The sequence below is a fragment of the Drosophila persimilis genome, unplaced genomic scaffold, assembly GCF_003286085.1.
Source record: "Drosophila persimilis strain 14011-0111.01,24,50 unplaced genomic scaffold, DperRS2 tig00000002-arrow-pilon, whole genome shotgun sequence".
Classification (NCBI taxonomy): domain Eukaryota; kingdom Metazoa; phylum Arthropoda; class Insecta; order Diptera; family Drosophilidae; genus Drosophila; species Drosophila persimilis.
This window is the reverse complement of record NW_020825289.1, coordinates 15,819,471-15,837,215: the sequence shown is the minus strand read 5'-3', so window position 1 is coordinate 15,837,215 and position 17,745 is coordinate 15,819,471. Positions and strand designations below refer to the sequence as shown.

The 17,745-nt window shown below is 44.9% G+C and overlaps 5 protein-coding genes across 6 annotated transcripts; 2 read left to right on the top strand and 3 right to left on the bottom strand.

The window, feature by feature from the left end:
* Positions 1-2,491: 2,491 nt before the first annotated feature.
* LOC6592725 (lamin-B receptor) lies at positions 2,492-5,447 on the bottom strand. Its single transcript, XM_002018056.2, has 3 exons — positions 5,432-5,447; positions 4,805-5,149; positions 2,492-4,617 (listed from the first exon to the last, which is right to left on the bottom strand). Exons 2-3 carry the CDS (start codon positions 5,114-5,116, stop codon positions 2,833-2,835), a joined length of 2,097 nt encoding a protein of 698 aa, XP_002018092.1. The 5' UTR covers positions 5,117-5,149; positions 5,432-5,447; the 3' UTR covers positions 2,492-2,832.
* Positions 5,448-6,150: 703 nt separating this feature from the next.
* LOC6592726 (transport and Golgi organization protein 11) lies at positions 6,151-8,845 on the top strand. Of its 2 annotated transcripts, XM_026986250.1 has the most exons (3): positions 6,151-6,207; positions 6,370-6,972; positions 8,202-8,845. In XM_026986250.1, the coding sequence occupies exons 2-3, from the start codon at positions 6,415-6,417 to the stop codon at positions 8,478-8,480; spliced, it is 837 nt and encodes a 278-aa protein (XP_026842051.1). In that variant the 5' UTR covers positions 6,151-6,207; positions 6,370-6,414; the 3' UTR covers positions 8,481-8,845. The 2 variants fall into 2 exon arrangements, with proteins under 2 accessions (XP_026842051.1, XP_002018093.1); XM_002018057.2 differs by lacking the exon at positions 6,151-6,207 and having other exon boundaries at positions 6,268-6,972.
* Positions 7,084-8,089, bottom strand: LOC6592727 (MIT domain-containing protein 1). The gene has a single exon (XM_002018058.2). It carries the CDS (start codon positions 7,975-7,977, stop codon positions 7,153-7,155), a length of 825 nt encoding a protein of 274 aa, XP_002018094.1. The 5' UTR covers positions 7,978-8,089; the 3' UTR covers positions 7,084-7,152.
* Positions 8,846-9,236: 391 nt separating the features above from the next.
* LOC6592728 (high mobility group protein D) lies at positions 9,237-10,516 on the bottom strand. The gene is made up of 2 exons (XM_002018059.2): positions 10,315-10,516; positions 9,237-10,245 (listed from the first exon to the last, which is right to left on the bottom strand). Exons 1-2 carry the CDS (start codon positions 10,462-10,464, stop codon positions 10,060-10,062), a joined length of 336 nt encoding a protein of 111 aa, XP_002018095.1. The 5' UTR covers positions 10,465-10,516; the 3' UTR covers positions 9,237-10,059.
* Positions 10,517-14,739: 4,223 nt separating this feature from the next.
* LOC6592729 lies at positions 14,740-15,842 on the top strand. Its single transcript, XM_002018060.2, has 2 exons — positions 14,740-15,195; positions 15,273-15,842. The coding sequence occupies exons 1-2, from the start codon at positions 14,845-14,847 to the stop codon at positions 15,702-15,704; spliced, it is 783 nt and encodes a 260-aa protein (XP_002018096.1). The 5' UTR covers positions 14,740-14,844; the 3' UTR covers positions 15,705-15,842.
* The last annotated feature ends 1,903 nt before the right edge of the window (positions 15,843-17,745 follow it).

Here is a 17,745-nt window from a genome sequence, read left to right as displayed (position 1 = left end):
TTCGCTTAGTTCTTTTGTATTCCTGTTTATTTCGCATCGCATTTTTCTTCTTTCTGGCTCTTTCTGGCTTTCGCTTTCATTCCGTGTTAATTACCAATTTAAATGCAAACTTAGCCCGCTTCCTGACGAAGATGAATGTGCAGGTCCTGACACTGGCGAACAAAGGCTACGTGTCCCATTGTTGGCTGACAAAACTTGTCAAGAGCTTTCTGCTTGACGCTTTTTTCAAGGTCCCTTCCAAAGTTGGCATTGGAGCGTTTCTGGGGCGGTCCAGTGATGCAGATACTCGTAGGTGAATGGCTAATGTTCTACCCTCTCATTTTTCACTTGGTTTGCCATTGAAGTTGGTTCAAGGCTAAAGGAGTTCTGGAAACCCCTTCCAAGGAAAGTTCAATTCCACTTTCGAGTTTCAATTTGTTATTCCATTCCAGTCATTTTGCAGAACATCCATTAATCAATCAATCAAAACAGAGCGTTGACAAACTGCAGTTCACTGCAGTGCACTGCACTGCACTTCATAAACAAGAAATGGCATACATAAATAACCCCATTACGAAGCTAATTACATTCAATAACAGTTTTATTGCTCTCCCAACAGAACAAAAATAGTGGCAAACGACCACGATATCGATCTCTGGACTGGTTGCGCCCCGACTTGTTGACAAGGGGCAATTACAGACCAACAAAATGCATTGACAACGACCACTGCGACCAAGAAAATTTATAGAAAACTAGATAATTGAAAGCGAGTGGAGGGGCCCACGCAAAGCAAACACTGCAGTTGCTGGCCAACTGGTGCGCCAACTAACTGCAGAGACTGACTGCTGAGTGCCGCCCACAGAAAAGTGCCAGATAAAGCTGGACAGACTGTACCTGGAACGGGAGATCCCGGCTTGACCCAACTTTGCTCCCACACGAAGCTCCTTAAACTGTCTCTCTGGGTGTTGCCCACAGTCTGCTTTGTAATTAATTATTTGATAAAAGTACAAGCATTAAGTCAATTAAAACTAAATTTATGCCAAACGTTATCTGATGCTGACAAAAGGCGTGATTTATGCGTGTGTGTGAGTGTGTCTGTGTGTGTGTGTGTGTGTCCAGGTGAGAGAGTTGAGGTTTTCTCTTTTCTTTGTTTTTCTCTTTCGAAACTTTTTAAGCAAGCTTAATTCCAGGCTCAATTGCAGTTCCAGTAGATGGAAGCTCAATTGTAGATCGTGGTCACAAGATCTTTCCTTCGCTTCGATACTTAACCACTTCTAAAAGCATGTGAGAAAGTTGTACAAATATTTGAAGCAACCAAATATGTACATAGTTTTCCAGTGCTTGTCCCCATGACTGTTGGGTTAAATTTGCATATTTGTTGTAATCATTTATGCGCTTTGTTCCCCCTCACCCAACCCAAAAACTAACCACCACAAACAGCAATCAATCAAGAAAAAAAAAACACAAAAAGCAAAATCTCACCCCATGCGCAGTGGCAGGACCAGGATCCGCCAATTTAAACGCTCATTAAAGGACAACCTACCGGACGGGGACTGGGAGCAGGGAGCAGGGAGCTGTTTCCCTGCCTGAATGGCAACTGGCTCTACAAGCTCCACAATTTGCTAATGTTGACGCCATTATTGTATAATTTTCGTCAAGTGGGCGGGGCAGTCGGCAACGGCGGCGTCGACGGCGGCGGCGGTGGTCGGTCATTTGTATAGCAAACCGCAAATGTCGGCCCGGCGCTGGCGTTTGCTTGCCTCTTTCTATATTTTCTGTTGCTTTCTTTTTTGACAGTTTCCGCGTCATTTTTCTATTGTAGGGCAGAGGGGGGGATGGGGGCTGCCATTGGGGGACGGAGGTGCAAGCCAGACTTCGTCATTATTTTGGCATTATGTGTGTGCTAGATGGAGGGGAGAGACGGGTGGTTCCAGCAACTTTGGTCTCTTGCAAACATTCGTAAATGTCATTAACAGTTGTAACGGCTTTGGGGCACGCCCACACCACAGAACTTTGTGCGGTGTGGCAGCAGCGAGGGGTGGCAGTGAGCAGGGGCATTTTTACACAAAATTACTTCTTTTATTCGTTGGCTGACATTCATCATCATCATCAACCACATTTTGTGGCAAAAGGCATGAAATATGCTCCATCATACTTTATATTTGGATTCAACTTGAAATCAAGTTAAGGGCGATCTTGACCTTATAGACATGCAAAGTCTGCACTTTAGTTTAAGCTTCATCTTTAAATAATCGACTAAGTTATATTCTAATTCTCCTTTTTACAGATATAATGCCTACATTAATCTCTAATTGATTTTCTCTTTTTGGGTCCATTTCAGCAAACAATTAACCCATTATCCAGATATTTCAGATAAGCAACCACTCAAAATAAAAATATCCTTGACGATATCATTCAGATATACAATAATGATAACCTTCGTTGTGCGTTTCTTTATAGTATAGAAACTACGAATTTATTTAATTGATATTTAAATATAAAAATTATTTCCTATTCGTACGTGTATTATACAGAGAGTAATGAATATTTATGGCTTCTAAATCTTAAGCGTATATTAGCCCATTATACAGACAGATGTTCATAGAGCTACAATTGTGTGGGTTTAACTAAGCTTATTTAAGTGTTAAGTGTCCGTCGGTTGTACGTTGGTGAGAATAAAATCAAATTTTGTACTAAAATCAATGAGAGATGGTGTTGTGTGTAATGGAGTCACGAGTATTGATATATACAATTCGAAACACAATGTAAATCAATACAGAACTAAAGACGAAATGGTCACAGAAATAAAAAACAAAACTGAACTGAAAATTTCATAAATAATAGTGTTATCTCTTAGAAGACTCTCGGCAGAATGGAGTACCGCACCCGGGCGCAGTAGCGATTCCATGCAGAGTGGTAGCGCGCATGGTTGCGGGCATTCGAGCGCGTGGTGCGATGCAGAAGCACCAGGACTAGCAGTACCAGCCCCAACACTGGGGGCCAGGCCAGACGCAGCGACATGGGTGCTGCCAGAGCCACCAAGGCAATGATGTCCCCCAAGTAGTTGGGCTGACGCACATGGCCCCAGAGGCCTGTCAGCAGGATGCGGTTGCCCTGGAAGGTGTGAATCGTCTCGATGTTGGAAAATATGGGGTTCTGAGAGTTAAGCCTGTACTTGTACTTGTAGGCGCTGCTGAAGCGCTTCACGCAGAGGCCGAGCAACAGCAGGGCGACGACTCCGATGGGGGCATACCAACAGGTGATGGGCACGCGCTGATCGTAGAAGTATTTCGTGACGGCGGTCAGCAGGTAGGGAGTGGCGGCATAGCGCAGCAGCAGGAGGCAGCCGTAGCCCTCGTACTGCAGTTCGAAGGACGAGCTCAAATGGTGCTCAAAGACAACCGCGTCGAGGACGTAGAGCAGCAGGCAGCTGGCCGAGAGCAATGTGGCCGGATCGTAGTGGGTATTGTTAATGTAATAGCGCGCCAAGGTGATCCCGTCCGTCATCGGATGTGGCTTGGGCCACTGCAGGGTCTGGTAGATGTAGCATGTCGCATACAGAAGGGTGCTAACCATGGACAGACGGTAGTAGTATTGCTTCCAGTCCACTCGTCCCATCCACTTGGGGTTCAGCTGCCTGCCGAGGGCAAAGTCCACTACAAAGTTGCCGGTGCGACCGTATTCGTTCGACACATTGTGCCTGAGCACATTGTACTTGGCGGTGTCCACGCGCCAATAGCTCCAGGCGGCCGCAACGAAAGCACTCACTATCCCAAAGATGCAGAATCGCAGATAGTGACGCAGTATATAGCTCACGACGGGATACTTCTTATACTCGGCATAGCCACCGGCTATGATCAGGACCATAGCCACTGCCAAAGAGTTGAATTTGTAGGTCTCCCGTGTGAGATGTACGCGCCGTCCCGGCAACAGGGCCACCAGCAGGAAGACAGCCACTTGGTATGCCACAAAGGCGCCTACTACTCGGATTTGGAAAACCTGGCGCGCCAGATAGTTCCAGTCCACCAGAACCGCTAAATTAACGTTCTTGAATTGGCAATTGTTGCGCGCCGCGCAGCTCCAGGTGAGATAGTAGACACAAAAGGGCACCACAACCAACAGGAGGAAGGCTCCCAGCCAGCCGCCAAACTCCTTAGGAGACTTCATCTGGCGACACGAGGTCTCTCCCTGATTGGCCGACTGAAGTGTGGCATTGAAGCTGCGGAACTCATCCTCCTCCAGTTCATCCTCCTCGTACAGGTCCTCCTCCCCCGTTGAGTAGCTATGCTTCGACGACTTCTCGTCTTCGTACACCGATCGCGATAAACTTCTACTATAGCGACTGCCATCGTCTGTGTTGGTGGCTTTGGTTCCGCCCAAACTAGAAAAGGTCTTCGACACGGATCGCCGTAATCTCTCTGTGATGCGTTTGCGTATGGCGTCGATGTCCACTTCGCCCCCGCCTTCGGTGCGTATCTCAATGTGTTCAGTGGTTGTGCTGCTGCTGCTGTAGGTGTTCACCGCGCTGCTGCTGTTCACGGAGCTGGTGTTAAAGGATTTGTTGGGTGCACGGCTAGCGGTGTTGGTGGTAAGGGTCATGGGCAAATTGCTGGTCGCTTGACGCACAGGCGAGGATACCTGCAAAGAATGGGCCGTGAGTAGAGCTTCTCATGGATTATATCGCTGATCGAAGCTAAAGCACATTCTTTTTCTGATAATTCTCAGCATTCCAGGCAGGGCTGACCCTCGCTAAGATAATGGCTCACCGATAGCGATTGAATTTTGATAGCGACTTTATTGACTGTTGAAACGGATTTACACTCACCTCAGGGACCTCTCTGATGGGTGTTGGCGACTTGACCGATGTCTTGACGGGCAGAGAGGAAGTCATCGGTCCGACCGAGGAGCGAGGACGGCTGGAGCGCCTTGTGCGCGGTGCCAGTTCCACTTCAGAGATCGGTTGAACGACCTTGTTGCGCGAGGGCGAGACACGTGTCCGGGTCGCAGGGCCAGTGGCGGCTGCTGCAGCTGCCACTGAGCCAGCCCGCCTGGTAACGGGCAGAAGGCTAGGCTGTGTGGAGGCGAGAGGTGCCGCTGCAGCCTCCTCGCGACGCGGGCGTCTCAGGCGTCGCTCCATGTCAGATTTATATGATTTCTAGCCAAAAACGTGCTGTAACAAAGTACCGATATTTGTGTATGCATTAATATATGTATAAAGGCGAGTGCTATATTTTATTTATAGTTATCGTACACACACACACATCCGCAGAGCGCGGAGAAAACTATTTATTTGTGTCTGCAGTTTGGCGCGCTGAAAACGAGCCCCGTCTCAGAGCGACTGTACCCGGCAACCGCGGTAAAGCTGCGCAGGGGCTGGACACTCCCTTCGTCGTTAGAATTGGTATCGCTCTGATCCTTCTGCTTCTAATCTTCAAATAACTGTTCTACTTACTTTTTCCTTTAATTTTTAATTGATTTATGGGTACGTTCACGTATAATGCTGCAAAAAGCCACTCGAAAAAAAAGACGCGCGTCTGCGGCGTTGTTGTAAACAGTGTGGCCCTTGGTTTGCGATATACGGTATGACCCTCAGAAATATACCAAAATACACCGTCTCATTATTAAAATATACCGTAAATGTACCAACGCATTCAAGTTATACTATACATATTCCCTGTTTTTGAAATTTCGTCGAATATTTCTAGCTAGATAGAACTTTCAGCCCTGCCCTTCTTGACTGGCTTGTTTCAAATACTCCCTTTTTATCTGCGGCCGAAGGTTCTGTTGTAAAAGAGCGCGGAAAGCTCGCGTTGGAATTATCGTGTTCTGGTATTTTTTGGTGTTCGTTGCCTTCGCGTTTAACAGCACAGAATGTATTTTTAGCAATCGAATGTTGGTGTGCGGTTTTATTTCACATAAATGCAATTCAACATAATTTAAATCAGTTAAAAGCATGAATATTTTTTTGTTTTGTTCAAGGTATAACCCCGTGAACAAAATATCATTTTGTGGTATGCTAGATTCTTATTTAAAAACGCGCCAACAGTTATCAAGTCTATCGAATAGTACAGATAACAACAGCTCTAGAACACTTCTTAACAGCATTGTACCAGACTTTTCGGTATTTTTTAGCACATTCTGGCCACCCTCATACACATAACAAAAGACAGGAAAAAAATTTAAATTTATACAGAATTTGCGATTATTTTCCTGTCATTAAAGAACAATGTAAGTAGACACAAACACACGCACAAGACAGGAGCAACGAACTCGCATTGCAAAATGTTGCACAACCAAAATTCCATGTCCTAATTTGTTCTGAAAACGTCTCTCTCACCGCCTCCTCAAAACTGAACAAAAAAAACATCGATTGCTGTTAAATCCCCCAAGAAGAGGCCCAGACCCCCCGAGCGAACCCGCCAGAAGCAAAGCACAATGGTGACCCCCCAATCGCCCACACCTATGTTCAATGGGCTGGATGACGATCTCTATAACGAGGCCAAATTCGCACACGAAATCAACGACAAAATGCGCGTACCCAAGCGCATCAAGGCTACGGGCGAGTACTCTGACGAGGATCTACTGCTGTCCAACCAGAACGGAAATCAGTTCATCAGCTCTTGGAACTATCACGACAAGATCGACATGAATGTGCCCGACCGCATTGTGGTGCTCGGGCACAATCAGCATCTGGAAACGCGCTCGGCACCGCGCGAAATACAGCTGGAGAACTCTATTCTACCCAAGAATCCCTCGGCGAGCTATGCACGCGTCCAGACGCCGCCGCGCGTCATCACACTCACCGACCATCACTTCCCATCGGCCTCCGAGGAGAGTTCCCCCATCAGGGCCAACGGCCATCACCTGTATGGGCAGGATCAGGACTATGACGAGGACGAGCAGGGGAATGCCACTCAATACGTGCGCGCCAATGGCACAGCCCGCATGGGCTTCCACACCAACGATGCCAACTCTGTGGAGTCCGATTCGCAGGTAAGCAATTGGGGTTAAGCCACTCGACTTATCAGCAAACGCATGCAGGCCATGACGAAATGTGATCGACGACTATGGTAATAGTACGCCCCGCTCAACACTCAGACCGTGTGTTAGAGATTAACGACTGCTGCTTTTATTGATTTCTAGTACTATTTCGGGTGATAAGTAGCCCTCTCCCTAGTCACTGGAGTAGCCGTTTGGTTCAGCCTCGGCGCTCGCCTCATCCACGTCGTTCTGTGGTTCGCCCGGGTTCTTGGGCTTCTTGGCAAAGGCCCGACACTTCCAGATGTCCACCTCGGTGGCCTGGCACTTGCGAAAATCGAAGTCGCACAAGCCAAGAGTGTGGCTATTGTCACTGGCCTCAAAGTAGTGCAGACCGCGACCAATCTTGATGACCACCCCAGAGCTGAGCACGATCTTGCGGTCGTGAAGGGTGTCGTCCATTTGGTAGTGCAGCTGAATGTTGCCTGTGGCCAGATCGGAGCGTATCTGTTCTAGGATGAGCTGCTGGTTCTTGGGCATAACGGGATCCGGACGGGTGGTGAGACGAATGTACTTCAGATAGCGACAGTTCTTGACCAGTACTTCCAGGAAGTTCAGTAGGTTTCGAATGTGATTCTGGTCCGTAAGGTGCGGCTCATTGATGTGGGCCTCCTTGACATTGTCGTCCAGATAGGCACCGAACAGGCGCTGGTAGCTCTTGCCGCGCGAATCGCGCTCGATGCTGATGTGGTCCAGTACCCGACTGCTTTGCAAGTGGCTCTTCACCTGCTCCCTTAGCTGCTTGGCGCGGGTCTCGTATACCTTTATATACTTGCCGCATAGGTGTTTTTTGTTGGGCTCCGCCTCGCTCATCTGATTCAGCTTATAGATGCTCTCCTCGTACAACAGGATGGCCTCCATGATGTGTCCGGTCTGCTCGCACTTCATCGCACTGATGATGGGCTCCAGCTTGGGCGGCTCCTCCTCATCGTTGGCGTGGGGAAAGGGCTGATGTGACATTGTACTGGCCAAAAATACGGTTTACTACACAAATTTTCTTAAACAACAAATTTTTGGTTAGTTGTTTGTAATGCTTGACCCGAACTGTCACTGGACGCGAGACACGAGAATCTATATGATATATTTTGTACTTTCCGATTTGAAATGGTGTATCAAAAGATATCTGTGGGTCGTCTGACCAACTGATGAACCGCATTAACGCCCGAATCCTTCTCTGCCCACAGCTAACCACGGGCAGTGCCAGCAAGCGTTCTCAGCTGAACCAGCAGCAGCACAACAATCTGGATGCCTCTATGCTGGCCCAGCGCGAGGGCACGCCAATGGGCGAGCTGACGCCCCACGAAGAGATCCTGTATCTGCGCCGCCAGCTGGCCAAGCTGAATCGCCGGGTGCTCAACATTGAGATCAACAACGAGCAGCGTATGCAGCGGGAGAAGATCGTCTATTGCCTGGGCCTGGCCTACTTTGTGCTGAAGACAATATTCTGGCTGAATCGCAATTAGAGGGACAAGGCGGGGGCAGGGCTGCTCTCAATGCCGCTCTCCGTATGGTGCTTCGGTCCACATGGAAAATGTGGAAAATGGCACAGACTCACCCACTGGACACCCCTTGGAACAGCTTCTTTCGTTCATACCCTATTTGTTTCACTTTTTGTGGATTGGCTCTGAGAGAGACTTTGTTTTTTTGTTCGCCATAATTCGTAGTTTAAGCTCTAAAATAAAATAAGCGCAACACCATCTCTGTTTGTCCACCGTGGAAAACTGGAAAAAAAAACAAAGGACTCCTTAACTTAATTACCAATATCTGGAACCACTGAAGGAAAGGAGAGTGCCCAATCAATATACACCATAATAAATTTAAGCTTTAATCTGTGTATGTTTCACCAAACCCAACCCAGCAGTGCACCATCATCCATTGCACTGAGTTGATAGATATTGTTTGTAGGGTTGTGTTTTAGATTTGTTAACCATTGATAATCCCAAAGTGAAGACAAGAAATCTAAAGGTATTTGGGGTGCTAACCCATTCGATATATATAGATAAATATATAGAACTAAATCCCAACTGAAACGGAGAAAATCCATTGAATTCGTATTGATATTTAAAATAAACAAGAGGTTAATACAAATGGCTTACTCACTTTTTGTCTAGTTAATTTGATGGGGGGAAGAAGCGGATGTGGAAGACCCAGCCAGGCCAGGCCAGGCCAGGGCAGCCAAAAAAGAAACAGTCGGGGGGCACGAGCCCATATTTAACGCATTTAAAAAATGTATTTCTTGCTTTATTTTGTTGGTTTCGTTTCTCATTAAATTATATGTATAATTATCAATTAAATCTACCGATTAAATGCAATTACATCTGCTTTCTCCACAAAACTCATCCTCTACCCTCTGCTTCTTCGACTACACATCTTTTTACATAACAAGACGTTTAAACATTATTAAAGTTTAATGCAAAATGACGAAAAGACCTGAGCGATATTTCGTTTGTTTCATTTGCGGCGTGTTCTTTGTGTGTGTAGTGTGGATCTCTAATCTTAACTCTCTGGAGCCCTGCATCTTATCGAAAACATCCACCGGGGGAACACTTGTATAACTTGTTTTCATATTTTTATTTTTAATGGAATTATTTGATCGTTTTTCCTTTACAATTTTCATACGCAAGATAAGTTCCTTCTCCTCGCCGCAGAAGAGATCGCTTGGGAGAAACATGTTTAAGGTGCTGTGCTTCCCCCTACTTTTCGTTTCATCTATCTCTCTTTGTGTATAGACCATTATAAAAGAAACGACTACTAAAACTTAAATTCATATGTATAAATACAGTTTTTCTTATTTCTGATTGATTGGCTCTCCCACCTGCCGATGCCGGCAACTGCAACAGTCGATGCAGTTTGGTGTTGGTTTTCTGATGTATCGATTTTTGTGTGTTTTTGCTCTATTATAATGTTGGTGAAGCGACTGCATAATGTGTGTTGTTCGTTTAGCAGGTAAAATCTTCGATCCACTGATGCTGTAGTGTTTTGTTGTGTGACTGGTGATGGATAACTGATGGTGAATGCAAGACGGTCCTCGAAAGAGCCATCCTACTCGCTCTCGTCATCATCATCATCGTCAGAGTCGTCCTTCTTGGTCTTCTTGGCGGGTTTTTTCGCGGGCTTCGAGCGTTTCTTGGCATTGCCATTGGCAGAGTTATTGCCACCATTGGCCTCAAAGTCCTTGACGGCACGATCATAATCATCCTTAGCCTTGGCAGCCTTGGCCTCCCACTCCTGCAGAAATCAAAGAAGAATATTTTATTACCGATTCTCAAATGATCTTTTAGCTTTCGGTGTACTCACCGACTTGTCCTTCATGGCTCTCCATAATTCTCCACCGCGCTTGGCTACCTCGGTGACCTTGATGCCGGGACTCTCGCGCTTAATGCCTTCGCGGGCACTATTCAGCCACAGCATGTAGGCGGAGAGGGGACGTTTTGGTTTATCGGCCATAATAATTTTGTGTTTTCTCTGTTTTACTATTTAGTAAGAAGTAATACAACTATTTTATGCTTGCTTCAAGCTGAAAAGAAAAGAACAAAAAGTTAGTATACAAAATAAATAAAATTAACTAAGATTCTAGTAAAAATGCACTTTGAAATGTTCTTCAAAACAGCACATTTTTTCCAAGCGCGCGCCATGTTATTGTACCGAAACGCTAAGGCGAGAGCAGAGAGCGAAGCCACCACCAGCACAGAAAGACCCAAGCAATGGCGACCCAAAAGAGACGGCAATACTGCTGCTGCTTCTGCCCGCGTCAACGCTGACGCTGAGAAAAAATGCGCGCGCGCGCTCTGACATGTTTGGCTAGCATGTTTCTGTTTATACAGCGCGCGCCACTTAATAATTAATACGAATATTAATTGAAGTTTTACAATATTAAAGATGTTTCAAAGCCTTGGCAATTTTCAGACACTTGATATTATTTTCCCTCCCGCAAAGATAGCCAGAGAGCAATCTGCGAAACAGCGAGTACAAAACGAAACGGAATGGCAACACTTTGCTTTTTCTGTATGCCATAGCGAGGGCCCGGTACAGGCTCACCAAAGCAACGCAACGAAGACGATTGGCAAAGGGAAAACCTGGGCAAAGTGTGATACATTTTTTTATGAAAATAAGCATTTTTTCCAGTAAAAGAGCCATAAAAGTGATTGGCAAGCCGAAAACGAAAATCTATTTGATATAAACTTTAGGGCAGAGAGGAATAATAAAGCAGAAAAATAGCTGGGAAGCGCGTCTCTTGAGGCCTATGTTTTTTTCAGGCAGAATACAGACGTTTTTTAATGCACAACTGTATCAGGCACTTTCGGTATCTTTAACCGCACTATTTATGAATTTCTCTTTAAATTATTTAATATTTTCCTTCACACAAAGCGTGTAAAGCGTTAAGGTATTAACTTTAGGGCAGAGCGGAATGATAAAGCAAAAAAATAACTGGGAAGCGCGTCTCTTGAGGCCTCTGTTTTAACAAACAGAATACACCCGAATTTTAATGCACAACTGTATCAGGCACTTGGGGTAAAATTTAACCGACACTATTAATGTGTTTCTCTTTAAATTATTTTATATTTTTCCTTCAGACAACGTTTACCAACCTCTGTCGTTTCTTTCGAACTGAACGAGGTGGCGTCGCGCTAGTCAGGGAGAAGGCGGCCGCCGAAGCAGCAGGCGCTGCCTCAGTCGACGCAGACGTTGGCAGAGGTGCAAAAATATATGCGGCGGCAGATGGTCTGAGAGACAAAGAGAGGGGACGCCGTCGTTCGCGTCGCTGGATTTGTGACGGCGTTGAACAAAAATTCACATTTTAATACAACCTTTTGAGACTATAGAATTTTATTTGATTTGTTGAGAAAAAACAAAACAAACAGATGTATGTGCAAAGAAATCAGAGATTGAGAGAGAAACGCGCTCTCTTTTTTGTGCTGCTGCTCTCTCGCTCTCGCACGCTCTGGAACCGGCGAATGAAAAGGGAAGCGCAAATGCCGAGTAAAAACAAAAGGAAAATGCATGAAATATGGAAAAGGCGCGCATTTCACCAGCGTGGCGTTGTAATAAACAATTCGATAAGTTTTCCTATAGGAATAATACACAACAAAAAACAACAAATTTCAGCGGCAGCCATTTTGACTCGCCACCAGCCTGAAGGCAAAATGGCAACGCTTTCTCTCGTTCAAGACTCAATTTTCTGTGGAGATTTTCTCCACAATTTTCTGCAGACACTTTAAAATTCTCACTAGCTTTTCTTCAGGGGTTTACAAACTTCACAAAGGGAACACCTCTATATATTTGTACTTCTCTATTATCAACAATTTCACTGTTTCTATATTTCTATATTACTATATTTTTTCCTAATTTTGGGATTATCTACCTTCGTGGAACGTCGTCAGAACTGTACGGTCGGGTGTGACCGCGGACTTATATATAGCGTCTGACCCTCAGAAATATACCGAAATATACCGTCTCATTTTAAATATATACCGCAAAAATACTGACGAATCATTAAAGTTCCATCATAATACATATTCCTCGTTTTTGATATTCCGTCGAATATTACTAGCTAGATAGAACAGACAGCTCTGCCCACATAGTTTTATCAGATTGATGAATGGATTTTCCACAAGATATGCTACTTTAAGCACTCCATTTTATTGTGTTTTGCCTAAAACAAGGTTTAAATAAAACAAAGTGTGTAGTGATTGTCACCTCATTTCTTACATGCTGCTGGTATTTGAAGACTTGTTGCTTTCAACCGCAGTGTGGGCATTTGTATACCCTGTTTCGTTTATTTAGTATGAAAATATTTTTGAAAATATTATATATGAATATGAAAATAATTTCTGCATATATTGGCGCCTAAGGTGGCAAACATTTTCTCAATTCTATAATATACATTTTTCCAGGGTATGAGGAATTTGGATCGATTTCTGGGATTTGGCGCTGGCGGCGACGCCGGTAGCGACAGCGACGGCGGCAGCGACGTGTGCTCACCGGCTGTATGTGAAAGTGCGTTTGTGTTGGTGAGAGAGCAGTGGAGAATTTCAAACGCAAAAGGGAACATGATAAATGGCAATGTAAAAACAAATAAAACGCGATGGATGCGTTAATAGACGTAATATGGCAAATCGCAGTGAAAATGCAAAGCAGAGAGCATTTTTCCCATAAAATCATGCCGAAATTATAACCAAACTCAATTATTTTCTTCTACACATACACCCAGCCGTTTGGATTAGTCGTCGTCCCATACATAGCCTTGCTTCGGTCGCTCTCTCTGGTACACACAAAGAAGAGATACGACCGAGGGTCGCTTTTTAAAAATGGCGCCAAAAATTATTTCAATATATAAATAAAATTAAAAAAAAAAATGTATTATTTTGGAACGATACTTTTTTATTTTCGAGTGTCATAGCAGCCAGCTTGAAGTCAGGCATCTTCTAGTGTTTTACGTGACTTCCAATCTAGATCGAATAAGTGCTCGACTATATCTTATCGGAAAAATCAGATTAGCTAACACATTCACCGTTTATAGGTGAACTCCAGATTTCGGCCAGCCATAGCCAGATGCTGGGAGGCATTTTCCCACCATAAAATCATAAAGAACATAAAGAAGGCGCAACAAAAGACAAGAAGGAAAATGGATGCTGAAACTGTCGCTGCAGTTTTTCCTTGTGTGTCCCTCGCGTACAAAGGATAACGATGTCACGCGCCGTTGAAAGTTCACAATAGTCGGGGGTCCACGGTCGGGATCGAAAAGGAATAGGACGTGGCAAGGGAAAGAAATACAAACTATTCCTCGAGTACCTGGCAAAGCATGGAATGAGACGGGATGGAAGGATGGTCGACTGCATTCCGATGCACCCAGATTGCATGACGTCAAATTAGGGGAAAATTGTGTACGCAGCTGGGTTTGTTTCGAAAAAACGGCATTATAATTTATTGAATGCGGCCAAGAAAATGTTTTGCAACCTTATGGAACTGTTAACTTTTTGCAGCTACTGTTATTCCTCTGTTATACGAACATGAGCGATCTTCTTTAAAGAGTAGGAGAGGCATCATTTTTTATTAGTTCTCACTAGTTCATTAGGACCGACAATTTTTGGAGAATTGTCCATTGTTGCATATACTAGATACATATACATATACAAATATGTACATATGTGGTGTAGTGGAGAACCCGAAACCGCAATGCACTAGCAGAGACGCCAAATACGACTCGTCTTCTGGGAGAGCTTCCTTCTTGCGCATGGCCTCTCTCTCGCAGCGACAGCAAAAAGCAAAAAGCACAGCGGTCGAAAAATTTCAACAGCTTGTAAAAAACTATTTTATATGCTTTGATACAAAGGAGGGTAAAATAGTTAATCAGAGTGGAACATTTTCAAAAGGTTAACTTTCGCTTTCCTCATCAGTTTTATATATTTTTAAATTCCAAATTTGTATTTGCCTTTTTACTGTTTACAGTAATTTACAAACTTTAGGAACTTTTTGTACGATCAAATGTGGGAACAAAAAGTTTCAAAGCTGTCCGACAGATTTAAAATATACAGTTTCGCGAACAAAAGTGCTTGTTTAGCGGTTTTAAACGTGTGAGCAATATAACTTTAAACCTCACGGGAATTATATTTGCTTTTGCTTTAACTGCAGCATTCCGAACCCAGAGCAAAACGAAGAAGCAAGCTAGCACAGAGCATGAAACTTGACTTCACAAGAGCGCAAGAGAGCGAGAAAAATTCCAAAAGCTGTACAGTTCGCCGAGTGCGCTTCGCCAGAGAGGTTATCAGGTTTTGCGCTCGTTGGGGCGACGGGGCGGCATAGAGCATACAGTGAGACCACAGAGAGATGACCAGCCAGGCGGTGGCGACGACGGGCGGACTTCCGTTCCGATTCACCGATGAGCGTACCATCAAGTTTGTGGAGCTCTACGGTCGGGAGCCCTGCTTGTGGAACAAGAGGCCCTACCTGAGAGGGGCGAGGAACGCAGCCTACAAGCGGATCATGGCCGGGATCAATGCAAATATCGATCGGGGGGAAAACGGACTTTCCATCCAGGGGGTTAAAATAAAGATCAAGAACCTAAGAACCGGATATCATCAGGAGCTCAAGAAGATCAAATCGAACCCTAGACGCTACCGGCCCAAGATACCCTGGTTCGCCCCACTGCACAAGTTCCTGGCGGAGTTCGTAGACACGGTACATTTATACATCCTGCAGATCACTCGATCCGCAGAGCCGTATCCTAACCCAGAATCTCTTTCTTTTACCGTTAGAGCGAGCACGATACTAGGGATGTGCCGCAACTGAAGCGACTGTCCGTTCGTCTTCACCGCCTGAAGCCCATTAAGCTGCAGGAAATGGTCAAGCTGGAGCCTGAGGAGATCGTCACCACAGAGCCAGACATTACAACAGCGCCGTCGCTGTTCACCGTTCTTCCCGTGACCATGCCAATTGAACAGCCACCCACTCCACCGCCGTCTCTTCCGAAGGTCCCAGAGGTCAGCATAATGCCATCCTCACACACGGCCCGCAGCGAGATCCGTGGGGAAGACGAGTTTACGTTCTTTGGTTTGAGCGTGGCGGCCCAGCTCCGTAATATGCCGATCTCCAATTCCATGATCATGCAGTCTAAGATCCAGTACATACTCTCCATGGAACGTCGCAAGATCAACGGACATGCGGGCGATATGAATATTTTTAACTAATGCGACCACCTTTTCAAAATATCCTAATGATCATAAGATCGTTATCTATGGTACTTTTTAAATATAATTTACTACTTAGGTTGTGATTTCGTTTTAGGTTTTACTATTACATACATGTACGTCTACCACTGAATACAATTCCGTGAACTCTTGGATTTTTCACCTTGTTTATTGAATAAAATTCTGTGTACTTCATTATTTAATGAGTTTTGCATCTGCTGTGACAAAACGATCGGTAAGGAAATATTTCGCGATATCGTATGGAAAGAGTATAAAAAGTTCCGGCCCCTTTTTTCCCGTATTGAAATCTCTTCTCAACAGCTGTTTACATTAGCCGCATCCAAATCTAAACAAAAACAGTTCTTGGAAGGGCGGTTAATTCTTTCATATTTGGCAGCCCCGAAGAATCGGATTCCAGTCCCCTCGGCTCTAACTGGTTCCCATTTACGAGCGATTACTGCTGCGGGGGCAAAAATCAGAAAAAGCAAAAACAACTCAAGTGGGAGAAAGCAAAAGCAGAGGCAGCACAGCAAAAGCAAAAGCATATAATACTGAGAGCGCAGCTGCGCTGTCGGCGTCGCTGCCAGCAAATATAGAGAGAGTCGGTGGTCGTCCATTTCCTTCTCGCTCCACGCTCTGTGTGTGTGCTTGTGTGGGTGCTTTATGTAAAATGAATGTAAAATACATGTAGAAATTACATATTTGAATGAAATGGAAATCAAAATTCATGCTAAAACCATGTTTTTATGTTTTTCCAATGTTTATGATAGATTTTTGTAATTTTTCAACAAGCATGAATCACATACAAACTACACTAACAAGCACACATATGCAGTACTTGCGTTTCAGTGTGTGCGTTCGTTCTGTATATGCTCATTAAATTCTCAAAAAAGAGAGAAACCGGACGACAAGGCGACAACGAACTGCTGACTGCGAAACGCATAGCTGTTGTTGTTGTTTTTGCTCCTGTTGTAGTTGCTGTTATTTTATGGCCCAGCACATGCTTATCATCTTTTGCGGTTTTAGCAACATTTGTATACCCTAACAGAGAGAATGGGATTCACTAAAGGTGAAGCCGACCAGTTGTATACCCTGCATGTGCGTTTCTTTATCAATAACCAGATTAGATCAATCCTTCCAGCGATTAACCTATCCTTTAAGCCATGGGATCTGTAACAATCACATGGGGACACCCCCACAAACACACACGTCTTTAAAGCGGGACATCACTTTCGCGTCTCCCTTTGAAATTGGGTCACATAGGCAGCAGAAGACCGTCCTGGTGTTTTGGTTGCTTTTGCTGCTCTTGTTGCAAATCGCGCCTCGTCAGCATCCAGAATCAGCAACGCATCGGCACCCGCCTCCACAGGCTGCACAACAATGGGTCCCATGAAATGTGTTTAAGATACTGAACTTGGCCTTTGAGAGGGCTTGTGGGTGTTTTCGTGGAGCAAAAAGGGGGGACACTCGACTGCTGCGGGCTGGCTGGCCAGTCGCCGAAGCTATAGCAACACTACCCTCACCCCCCACCACCCGTCCACGTCCATCCAACAATATTTAGCGAGCACACAACTCTTCCACACCTCCCTATACATCATCACCGTTGCCATCGCCATCAGCTGTTCGGGAGAACCGAACAAGGAGGATGGAGAGACGAAGGTAAAGACGAGATATAAACAGAAATTGAACGATAAGTACAGGCCTTAACTTTTGGTTTGCAGGTGGTCGGTCACGACCCCCACCTGTTTTTGGTATATGAAAATTCCTTGTGGTTTCTAAAAGGTTTATAAAACCAGATCATTTCCAGCCGCAGAAAAAACGATTCCGTGCTGAATCCTTGTAACATGGACTGTGACACGATCCAAAAGAGAGACTCGATAAAACGATAAACATATGTACGCTATAGAATACACCCAATAAAACATAACGGTAAACGCACAAAACCAAGTACATTGGATCCCATATGGCAAGCATATTGATTTGAGTAGACGACGCCAATGGCAAATGGCAAATGGCAGACGGCAAAGATGCAACGTTAAGG